Source organism: Schistocerca serialis, chromosome 9 (assembly GCF_023864345.2).
Source record: "Schistocerca serialis cubense isolate TAMUIC-IGC-003099 chromosome 9, iqSchSeri2.2, whole genome shotgun sequence".
NCBI classification, from domain to species: Eukaryota; Metazoa; Arthropoda; class Insecta; order Orthoptera; family Acrididae; genus Schistocerca; species Schistocerca serialis.
In genome coordinates, this window is record NC_064646.1 from 50427368 (window position 1) to 50439738 (window position 12371).

The 12371-nt window shown below is 44.7% G+C and overlaps 1 protein-coding gene across 1 annotated transcript in view; it reads left to right on the top strand.

Annotated features, from left to right (window-relative positions):
* Positions 1-12371, top strand: part of LOC126418839 (carboxypeptidase N subunit 2) — a 160699-nt gene that overhangs the window by 56199 nt on the left and 92129 nt on the right. Inside the window, exon 6 of the mRNA XM_050085817.1 lies at positions 6360-6553. Coding sequence (XP_049941774.1) covers positions 6360-6553 — 194 coding nt within the window. The remainder of the gene's footprint in view (positions 1-6359; positions 6554-12371) is intronic.

A 12371-nucleotide genomic window follows, 5' to 3' on the forward strand; every position in this document is an offset into this window, starting at 1 on the left:
AAAACATACGTTTAGACAGAGCACAAGGAAAACTGCGACTGCCAAACTGTTGCATTCATTTGTTGCAGTTTATGTGACAAACTCTTATGTTTTCATCCCTTTTTTGGGAGTGATTATCACATCCACAAGAAAACCTAAATCGGGCAAGGTAGAAGAATCTTTTTACCCATTCGCCAAGTGTACAAGTTAGGTGGGTCGACAACATTTTCCTGTCATGTGACGTACATGTCGTCACCAGTCTCGTATAGAATATATCAGACGTGTTTTCCTGTCGAGGAATCGGTTGACGTATGACCTTGCGATCAAATGTTTTCGGTTCCCATTGGAGAGGCACGTCCTTTCGTCTACTAATCGCACGGTTTTGCGGTGCGATGGCAAAACACAGACACTAAACTTATTACAGTGAACAGAGACGTCAATGAACGAACGGACAGATCACAACTTTGCGAAAATAAAGAATAAAATTATTTCACCCGCGGGAAGATTTGAACCCAGAACCTCCAACTTCGCAGCTGCTCACGCTGACCACGGGACCACGACGCTTCTGAGGTCACCTCATCCTTGATGTTGCTTATCTTGCGCATGGACTACTCAGTTTGTATATTTTGCTTATTTTTTTCGTAGTTCCACACAACTTCTTCCTGTTTTCTCGACTGATCTGTGTTCAGTTTTTCAAGGCCTATCCACTGTGCCACCTTATAACTAAATCTGAGGGGGTTGCGATGGGAAGGTTCCCTTGTGAGCGTCTCTCCTGCAGAGTCTTCCACTGGAGTTTATCTATCATCTCCGTAACGCTTTCGCGATTACTAAATGATCCTGTAACGAAGCGCGCTGCTCTCCGTTGGATCTTCTCTCTCTCTCTCTTCTATCAACCCTATCTGGTACGGATCCCACACTGCTGAGCAGTATTCAAGCAGTGGGCGAACAAGCGTACTGTAACCTACTTCCTTTGTTTTCGGATTGCATTTCCTTAGCATTCTTCCAATGAATCTCAGTCTGGCATCTGCTTTACCGACGATCAACTTCATATGATCATTCCATTTTAATGCCTACTCCCAGATAATTTATGGAATTAACTGCTTCCAGTTGCTGACCTGCTATTTTGTAGCTAAATGATAAGGGATCTATCTTTCTATGTATTCGCAGCTCATTACACTTGTCTACATTGAGATTCAATTGCCATTTCCTGCACCATGCGTCAATTCGCTGCAGATCCTCCTGCATTTCAGTACAATTTTCCATTGTTACAACCTCTCGATATACCACAGCATCATCCACAAAAAGCCTCAGTGAACTTCCGATGTCATCCACAAGGTCATTTATGTATATTGTGAATAGCAACGGACCTACGACACTCCCCTGCGGCACACCTGAAATCACTCTTACTTCGGAAGACTCCTCTCCATTGAGTATGACATGCTGCGTTCTGTTATCTAGGAACTCTTCAATCCAATCACACAATTGGTCTGATAGTCCATATGCTCTTACTTTGTTCATTAAACGACTGTGGGGAACTGTATCGAACGCCTTGCGGAAGTCAAGAAACACGGCATCTACCTGGGAACCCGTGTCTGTGGCCCTCTGAGTCTCGTGGACGAATAGCGCGAGCTGAGTTTCACACGACCGTCTTTTTCGAAACCCATGCTGATTCCTGCAGAGTAGATTTCTAGTCTCCAGAAAAGTCATTATACTCGAACGTAATACATGTTCCAAAATTCTACAACTGATCGACGTTAGAGATATAGGTCTATAGTTCTGCACATCTGTTCGACGTCCCTTCTTGAAAACGGGGATGACCTGTGCCCTTTTCCAATCCTTTGGAACGCTACGCTCTTTTAGAGACCTACGGTACACCGCTGCAAGAAGGGGGGCAAGTTCCTTCGCGTACTCTGTGTAAAATCGAACTGGTATCCCATCAGGTCCAGCGGCCTTTCCTCTTTTGAGCGATTTTAATTGTTTTTCTATCCCTCTGTGGTCTATTTCAATATCTACCATTTTGTCATCTGCGCGACAATCTAGAGAAAGAACTACAGTGCGGTCTTCCTCTGTGAAACAGCTTTGGAAAAAGACATTTAGTATTTCTGCCTTTAGTCTGTCATCCTCTGTTTCAGTACCATTTTGGTCACAGAGTGTCTGGACATTTTGTTTTGATCCACCTACCGCTTTGACATAAGACCAAAATTTCTTAGTATTTTCTGCCACGTCAGTATATAGAACTTTACTTTCGAATTCATTGAACGCCTCTCGCATAGCCCTCCTCACACTACATTTCGCTTCGCGTAATTTTTGTTTGTCCGCAAGGCTTTGGCTATGTTTATGTTTGCTGTGAAGTTCCCTTTGCTTCCGCAGCAGTTTCCTAACTCGGTTGTTGTACCACGGTGGGTCTTTTCCATCTATTACGATCTTGCTTGGTGATGTTCGGTCGGCCACTCGCACTCTCACAATGCGCCGATCTTGACACGCGTCTATAACACGTGGACGTTTAGAACGCGGGCTGGCGTAACACGGCAGACACACTGTGCCCAACACGTGCGTCACCCTGTCCACTCGCCCATCCAGTTTCCCACACGGCCATAACAAAATCCTCTTCAAGCGGCAGAAGTTGTGCAGCAGGAGTACACTCTCGTCGGCGGGGCATAGTTGCATTCCAGAACGAATGTTCTACACACTGTTCACCTCTAAAACCAGCACATTTACTGCGTACAGGCTCAAAGTAGAGAGCGCACCAGGCCGCTGTCTGATCGCCGACGACTGTGACGAATGAATCACCAACACTACAACCCCTTAGCTCGCACACTTTGTGTCCTGGTGCCACTGAACACAGTCCTCGAGTGTACTGTGTAGTAGCCAGCATGGCTTGAGTCGCCCAGCCCGGCACTCACAGTGTTCAGCTAGGCCTGTCTCTCCCTACCCAGCACACACAGTGTCCGCCAAGACCGTTGTCTCACATAACAGAACACACACTGTCCACCTAGATACAGCTTTATCCAAAATTTTTGAGAAAATAATGTATTCAAGAGTAGCTTCACATATTTGTAAAAATGAAGTACTAACAAAATGTCAGTTTGGTTTCCAGAAAGGTTTTTCAACAGAAAATGCCATATATGCTTTCACCAATCAAATTTTGAATGATCTGAATAACCGAACACCACCCATTGGAATTTTTTGTGATCTCTCAAAGGCTTTTGATTGTGTAAATCATGAAATTCTGCTAGACAAGCTCAAGTATTGTGGGCATGAGTGGGACAGTGCACAAATGGTTTAATTCATACCTAACTGGAAGAGTGCAGAAAGCTGAAATAAGCAGTTCTCATAATATGCAAAGATCAGCACATTCCTCAAACTGGGGAACTATTAAGAATGGGGTTCCACAAGGGTCGGTCTTGGGTCCTTTGTTGTTCTTAATATATATTAATGAATTGCCATTCTATATTCATGAAGAGGCAAAGTTAGTTCTCTTTGCTAATGATACAAGTATAGTAATCACACCTGACAAACAAGAATTAACTGATGAAATTGTCAATAATGTCTTTCAGAAAATTACTAAGTCCTTCCTTGTAAACGGACTCTCACTGAATTTTGATAAGACACAGTACATACAGTTCCGTACAGTAAGTGGTATGACGCCATTAATAAATATAGACCTTAATCAGAAGCATATAGCTAAGGCAGAATATTCAAAATTTTTAGGTGTGTCCATTGATGAGAGATTAAATTGGAAGAAACACATTGATGATCTGCTGAAACGTTTGAGTTCAGCTACTTATGCAATAAGGGTCATTGCAAATTTTGGTGATAAACATCTTAGTAAATTAGCTTACTACGCCTATTTTCACTCATTGCTTGCATATGGCATCATATTTTGGGGTAATTCATCACTGAGGAATAAAGTATTTACTGCACAAAAGCGTGTAATCAGAATAATAGCTGGAGTCCACCCAAGATCATCCTGCAGACATTTATTTAAGGATCTAGGGATATTCACAGTAGCTTCTCAGTATATATACTCTCTTATGAAATTTGTTATTAACAACCAAACCCAATTCAAAAGTAATAGTAGTGTGCATAACTACAATACTAGGAGAAAGGATGATCTTCACTATTCAAGATTAAATCTAACTTTGGCACAGAAAGGAGTGAAGTATACTGTCACTAAAGTCTTTGGTCACTTACCAAATAGTATCAAAAGTCTGGCAGATAACCAACAAGTATTTAAGAAGAAATTAAAAGAATTTCTGAATGACAACTCCTTCTACTCCATAGAGGAATTTTTAGATATAAATTAAGAAAAAAGAAAAAAAAACAAACAAAAAAGTTGTTATATTACCTTAATTATGTTGTTAAATTAACTTAATTATGTCATGTATTGGAAAATTTGACTCATTCCACATCATTACGAAATATCGTATTCATGATCCATGGAACTAGTATTAATCTAATCTAATCTCTTCTAGTGCGTTTGTTCCAACTCGGCGCACTCCAAAGAGACTTTTGTCTCTCTGCACGACACTTGCAGCGAACACCAACACCAATATCGTCCTGCCCAACATACATTTTCTTCTCATCAGTCTTCGACGCAGCCCGACACAACTGTCTCTCCTGTGCCAACCTCTTCATTTACATTATTTGTACTATGTACTTTTATTCCAAATCCTATCTTCTCCTACAGTTTTTACCCTTTACAGCTCCCTCTAGTTCCACGAAAGTGAATCCTTCATTTTTTCAGCAAATGTCCTATCATCCTGTCCCTTCTTGTTGTCAGCGTTTTCCACATTTTCCTCTTCTCGCTGACTGCACAGAGAACTCCCAAATTCCTTATGTTATCACACTATATGATTTTCAACATCCTTTTAAAGCACCACATACACTATGTGATCAAAAGTATCCGGACACCCCCAGAAACATACGTTTTTCATATTAGGTGCATTGTGCTGCCAGCTGCTGCCAGGTGCTCCATATCAGCGACCTCAGTAGTCATTAGACTTCGTGAGAGAGCAGAATGGGGCGCTCCGCGGAAATCACGGACTTCGAACGTGGTCAGGTGATTGGGTGTCACTTGTGTCGTACGTCTGTACGCGAGATTTCCACACTTCTAAAGATCGCTAAGTCCACTGTTTCCGATGTGATAATGAAGTGGAAACTTGAACGGACACTTACAGAACAAAAGGGTACAGGCCGACGTTGTCTGTTGACTGACAGAGATCGCCGATAGTTGAAGAGAGTCGTAATGTGTAATAGGCAGACATCTATCCAGACCATAACACAGGAATTCCAAACTGCATCAGGATGTACTGCAAGTACTACGACAGTTAGGCGGGAGGTGAGAAAACTTGGATTTCATGGTCGAGCGGCTGGTCATAAGCCACACATCACGCTAGTGAATGCCTACGACGCCTCGCTTGGTGTAAGGAGCGTAAACATTAGACGACTAAATAGTGGAAAAACGTTGTGTGGAGTGAAGAATCACGGTACACAATGTGGCGATCCGATGGCAGGGTGTGGGTATGGCGAATGCCCGGTAAACGTCATCTACCAACGTGTGTAGTGCCAACAGTAAAATTCGGAGGTGGTGGTGTTATGGTGTGGCCGTGTTTTTCATGGAGGGGGCTTGCACCCCTTGTTGTGTTACGTGGCACTATCAAAGCGCAGGCCTACATTGATATTTTAAGCACCTTTTACCCTCCCCCCCCCCCCCCCCCCCCTGTTGAAAAGCAATTCGGGTATGGCAATTGCATCTTTCAACACGATCGGCAATTGTTCATAATGCATTGCCTGTGGTGGAGTGGTTACACGACAATAACATCCTTGTAAGGGACTGGCCTGCACCGAGTCTTGACCTGAATCCTATAGAACACCTATGGGATGTTTTGGAACGCCGACTTCGTGCCAGGCCTCACCGATCGATATCGATACCTCTCCTCAGTGCAGCACTCGGTAAAGAATGGGCTGCCATTCCCCAAGACACCTTCCAGCACCTGACTGAACGTATGCCTGCGAGAGTGGAAGCTGGTCAACACTTTACTGAATTTCAGCATTACTAATAGAGGGAGGCACGAACTTGTAAGTCATATTCAATCGGGTGTCCGGATGCTTTTGATCACATAGTGTATCAACGCTTCCCTTCTCCCCTTTTCCGATTTTCCCACAGTTCTTAACTCAGTTACATAGAATCCAGTGCTGCAAACGTACGTTAGCAGTAATTTCTTCCTCAAATTATTTCGTATCTTTGGTAATGGTAGACTTCTTTTGGCTAACATATTCAGAGTGGTACTAGATCTCAGCACACAGGTGACCACCGTGTGCCCGACAGGCGCATCACGCCTGGGTGGACGTGGGTCTAGCTGGGACTGGCGTTCCAGGGACCTGTCGTGGAACCAGCTGCGGTCGCTGCCGGAGAAGCTGGTGCGCTTCTGCAGCCAGCTGACGCTCCTCCACCTGAGCGGCAACCGGCTCGTCACGCTGCCGGAGGGGCTGCTGCAGGGGCTGGCGCGCCTCGAGGAGCTCGACCTGTCCGCCAACAGCCTCGAGCAGCTGCCGCCGCTGCTCTTGCAAGGTACCGAGCCCTTCTAACTAGTCACAATCTTTCCCCGTGCTAGTACCATCTTACAAGACGGTCCCGTATCATCGCAGCCAGATACGAGAAAATTAAACTTACGGATATTCTTGACTTTTGTTGTTCTGGTCTTCAGTCCTGATGCAGCTCTCCATGCTACTCTATCCTGTGCAAGCTTCTTCATGTCCCAGTACCTACTGCAACCTACATCCTTCTGAATCTGCTTAGTGTATTCATCTCTTGGTCTCCCTCTACGATTTTTACCCTCCACACTGCCCTCCAGTACTAAATTTGTGATCCCTTGATGCCTCAGAGCATGTCCTACCAACCGGCCTCTTCTTCAAGTTCTGCCACAAACTCCTCTTCTCACTAATACTATTCAATACCTCCTCATTAGTTATGTGATCTACCCATCTAATCTTCAGCATTCTTCTGTAGCACCACATAACGAAAGCTTCTATTCTCTTCTTGTCCAAACTAGTTATCGTCCATGTTTCACTTCCATACATGGGTACAATCCATACAAATACTTTCAGAAACGACTTCCTGACACTTAAATCTATACTCGATGTTAACAAATTTCTCTTCTTCAGAAACGATTTCCTTGCCATTGCCAGTCTAATTTTATATCCTCTCTACTTCGACCATCATCAGTTATGTTGCTCCCCAAATAGCAAAACTCCTTTACTACTTTAAGTGTCTCATTTCCTAATCTAATTCCCTCAGCATCACCCGACTTAATTCGACTACATTCCATTATCCTCGTTTTGCTTTTGTTGATGTTCATCTTATATCCTACCTTCAAGACACTATCCATTCCGTTCAACTGCTCTTCCAAGTCTTTTGCTGTCTCTGAGAGAATTACAGTGTCATCGGCGACCCTCAAAGTTTTTATTTCTTCTCCATGAATTTTAATGCCTACTCGGAACTTTTCTTTTGTTTCCTTTACTGGTTGCTCAATATACAGATTGAATAATATCGGGGAGAGGCTACAACCCTGTCTCACTCCCTTCCCAACCACTGCTTCCCTTTCGTGCCCCTCGACTCTTATAACTGCCATCTGGTTTCTGTACAAATTGTAAACAGCCTTTCAAATGGCTCGGAGCACTATGGGACTTAACATCTGTGGTCATCAGTCCCCTAGAACTTAGAACTACTTAAACCTAAGCAACCTAAGGACATCACACACATCCATGCCCGAGGCAGGATTCGAACCTGCGACCGTAGCGGTCACGCGGTTCCAGACTGAAGAGCCTAGAACCGCACGGCGATACCGGCCGGCTAAACAGCCTTTCGCTCCCTGTATTTTACCCCTGCCACCTTCAGAATTTGAAAGAGAGTATTCCAGTCAACATTGCCAAAAGCTTTCTCTAAGTTTACAAATGCTAGAGACGTAGGTTTGCCTTTCCTTAATCTAGCTTCTAAGGTAAGTCGTAGGGTCAGTATTGCCTCACGTGTTCCGATATTTCTACGGAATCCAAACTGATCTTCCCCGAGATCGGCTTCGACTACTTTTTCCATTCGTCTGTAAAGAATTGTTGACTATGAGTAGAAAATAAGTGCGGAAATCTGCGACCAGTCACTTTGTTTGCCTACTACCACAAACACTTTTCACACTTTGTCAGACTCGTCATCAGACGGAGCTTGCAGATGATTCGTCTTTAGTTTCGTGGTGTGTTTCTGTGTACCAGCACATGGCTCTGTGGGTGGCAGCTTCCAATGCCAGTGCCTGTTGGTCACACAGTAAACAGTTTTCACTTCAAATGGAAATACAGGCTGTCACCATAAATCCGGTAGTCTCCAGCTGTGACAATATCAGTGGCAATGAGAGACAACAGTAGCAGTCATTTACGTGTACATCTAAAAACATACTCCGCAAGCCACCTTGTGGTGGGTGGCGGAGGGTACATCTACATCTACGTAGATACTCCGCAAGCCACTATACGGCGCGTGGCAGAGATTACCGTGTACAACTACTAGTCATTTCCTCTCGCGTTCCACTGGCAAATAGAGCGAGGGAAAACCGAGCGTCTGTACGCCGCCGTATGAGCCCTAATTATTCGAATCTTGTCTTCGTGGTCCTTACGCGCAGTGTATGTCGGTGCGGCAGAATCGTTCGGCAGCCGGCTTCAAATGCCGAATCTCTAAATGTTCTCAATTGTGTTTCTCGCCTTCCCTCCAGGGATTCCCATCTGAGTTCCCGAAGCACCTCCTCAGCACTTACACGTTGTCCGAACCTACCGGTAACGAGTCTCGCAGCCCGCCAATGAATTGCTTCGATATCCTCCCTCAACCCGACCTGGTACGGATCCCGCACACTGCAGCAGTACACGCGAATAGTTCGCCCCAGAATCCTACATGCGATCTCCTTCACAGGTGAACCACTTTTTCCTATCATTCTCCCAATAAACTGAAGCAGACCATCCTGCCACAGTTGTCACGTGCCCGCTCCACCTCACACCGCTTCCCAACGCTACGCCCAGATATTAAAAAAACAACTTGACTGTGTCGGGCAGGGCACTAGCAACACTGTATCTGAATATTACAGGTTTGTTGTTCCTACTTATTCACACTCACTTACATTTTCCCACATTTAGGGCTAGCTGCCATTCATCGCACAAACTGGAAATTTGTCTACGTCGTCTTCTATCTTCCTACAGTTACTCAATTTCGACACCTTACCGTACACCACGGCATCATCCGAAAATAACCGCAGATTACTGCCCGCCATGTCCCCCTAATCATTTATGTACACACAGAACAACAGCGGTCCTATCACACTTTTCTAGGGCCCTCCTTATGATAATCTTGTGTCGGACACAACATATTGGGTTTTGAAACTTCCTGGCAGATCAAAACTGTGTGCCCGACCGAGACTCGAACTCGGGACCTTTGCGTTTCGCGGGCAAGTGTTCTACCAACTGAGCTACCGAAGCACGACTCACGCCCCGTACTCACAGCTTTACTTCTGCCAGTACCTCGTCTCCCACCTTCCAAACTTTACAGAAGCTCTCCTGCGAACCTTGCAGAACTAGCACTCCTGAAAGAAAGGATATGCGGAGACATGGCTTAGCCACAGCCTGGGGGATGTTTCCAGAATGAGATTTTCACATCCCCCAGGCTGTGGCTAAGCCATGTCTCCGCATATCCTTTCTTTCAGGAGTACTAGTTCTGCAAGGTTCGCAGGAGAGCTTCTGTAAAGTTTGGAAGGTGGGAGACGAGGTACTGGCAGAAGTAAAGCTGTGAGTACCGGGCGTGAGTCGTGCTTCGGTAGCTCAGTTGGTAGAGCACTTGCCCGCGAAACGCAAAGGTCCCGAGCTCGAGTCTCGGTCGGGCACACAGTTTTAATCTGCCAGGAAGTTTCATATCAGCGCACACTCCGCTGCAGAGTGAAAATCTCATTCCACGCAGGTTAGTGTATTTTCATTCATTTTGTTGCACTTTTCTGCCTCTGACGAACTTTCGCTACTGCACAAATGACATTTACCTTTGCATCCATGAGCTTCCTTTGCTCCAACGTTCTGCATGATAGTTCGTTCGAGAATACCCTCCATTGTGTAAACCACGCCTCGCCCTTGCATCAGTGTGTGGTTTCGATAGCTGTAGTCCAAATTTTTGAAGAGGAAGTCGTAACTTACTAGGTTTTTCCTTACTCTAATGCTGAAAGTTGAGTAGAAGTAATGTATAATTATTTACCGCTGTTATGGGCACAGAAGTACAAAAACTAGGCAGCGGCCATCTTGTACTAGCCTTCTTGTTTGAATGTTTCTTCACCATTTGATGGAATGTGTCAGCGCTGTCCATCGACTCAGTGAGGGAAATTACGAACGAGCCGCATGTAAATGTAACAACAAAGATCATAAACGAAACAAATGTTGAGTATTATTTAATTATTTTTGCTGCGCAGAGACATTATGGAATTTTTATCTGTTAGAGACTCTCGGCATATACGGACTGCCGCAGTCAACTTCACAGATTTTCGCACTCAGGTTGCCACATAACCACGAATTATTTAGTTTCGTAATTGAAAGAAACATGTTTCACACACATATGTTGATAATAATATTGAAGCACCTTTGCAACATCTTCATGGAGACGTGGAAACTCTAGCTGCAGAAAGCAACATAGACGTCCTGGATAGTTTTAACTTAAAAGCTTTTCTCTTCAACGGGAATTACCTTGCAGGTGAAATTAGTTATATTGGTACATACACAGGGGCGCTTTCAACTGAAGCGGCAAACGGTCTCTTAAACAGGTCTAAAACAGTAGTAAGATTGGCAACGTCCTCAAAACATTTAGAAAACTATACTCGTAATTCTACCAAGGCTACGATGAGTCCTTGAAACCTCATGTTTTCTTTAATTCAGCTGAAACAACTGGATTTATCAGAATGTGTCCCTTCTACAACGCGATATTGTTTTTAAATGAATCTTCATAAAATTAGCCGGTCGCAGTGGCCAGCGGTTCTAGGCGCTACAGTCTGGAACCGCGCGACCGCTACAGTCGCAGGTTCGAATCCTGCCTCGGGCATGGATGTGTGTGATGTCCTTAGGTTAGTTAGGTTTAAGTAGTTCTAAGTTCTAGGGGACTGATGACCTCCACTGTTAAGTCCCATAGTGCTCAGAGCCATTTTGAACCATAAAATTAGAAACAAGTTTTTCTGGTCTTGCAATTTCTCACTGTGGGCCGTGTGCAATCAAGTCCACTTAAAATGTGAGGTGTGCAATCTATTTCAGATGTTCTAATTTTCGTTCCTGCACTGTCTTTCCCTTCATAAATTCAAAAGTAGTGAGATTTAAAGCAGTCTCCATGCTCTTCCCTCAGTTCAACTGACAGTGGAATAATGGGTGCGACTTCAAAACCTTTACTATTCGTACTAAAAATATCTTCACGTGCTCCTTGCCTGCAAATGTAGCACAAAGTGCTTCTTGATGTACAAAACAATGAATCCCGTCTGTCGTACTTTGTAATGTTTTGCTCTTTCAGTGTCAACTAGATCTTTAAAATTCTTTCTGCACGGTATTGTAATGTCGCTTCATAGCAAATTTACAGTATCCGTCGATTAAGCGACTGCATAATAAATACTGAGAATTCTCATCCCTCTCTTTTGTCATTCCCATTCATTTTTAAATGGATGTGACGATCGAGCTGTAGACTGCCTCTTTTTGTGGAAACAGCCACTGGACTTGTGAATGTCCTTCACACGATGAACAAATAAGATGGTTCAAATGGCTCTGAGCACTATGGGACTTAACATCTTAGGTCATCAGTCCCCTAGAACTTAGAACTACTGAAACCTAACCTAAGGACATCACACACATCCATGCCCGAGGCAGGATTCGAACCTGCGATCGTAGCGGTCTCGCGGCTCCAGACTGCAGCGCCTAGAACCGCACGGCCACTTGGGCCGGCGAAGCGCATAGAGTCCCAGGATGCGAGGCACTGCAAGATTCCATACCACAAGGAATGAGCTTCTTTTTCCGTGGCGATCTCAGCAAGCAAAACACGGGATTATTGCAAACTCGGACAAACAATCACGAGCCTAACCTTGCAATCGCTTTTGCGCTATGCTTGGGAATTTTACCTCGAATTCCATCTCGAGCGTAGTTAAAGCGTCTCAGTCTCTCCTGGCCATATTAATGAACTCGCTCCTCGAGTGTGGTGAGATCCGCCATCACCCACGTGAGGGCAGCGTGACACGTCTTCTGCCTCCGAACTCTCCACCGACACTACTACCACTACTACCACGACTCTCGCACACGGAGCTAGTCTCACAACAATGCTTAGAATCGAGCTGCCATGTTTCCCCCCGGCAGGT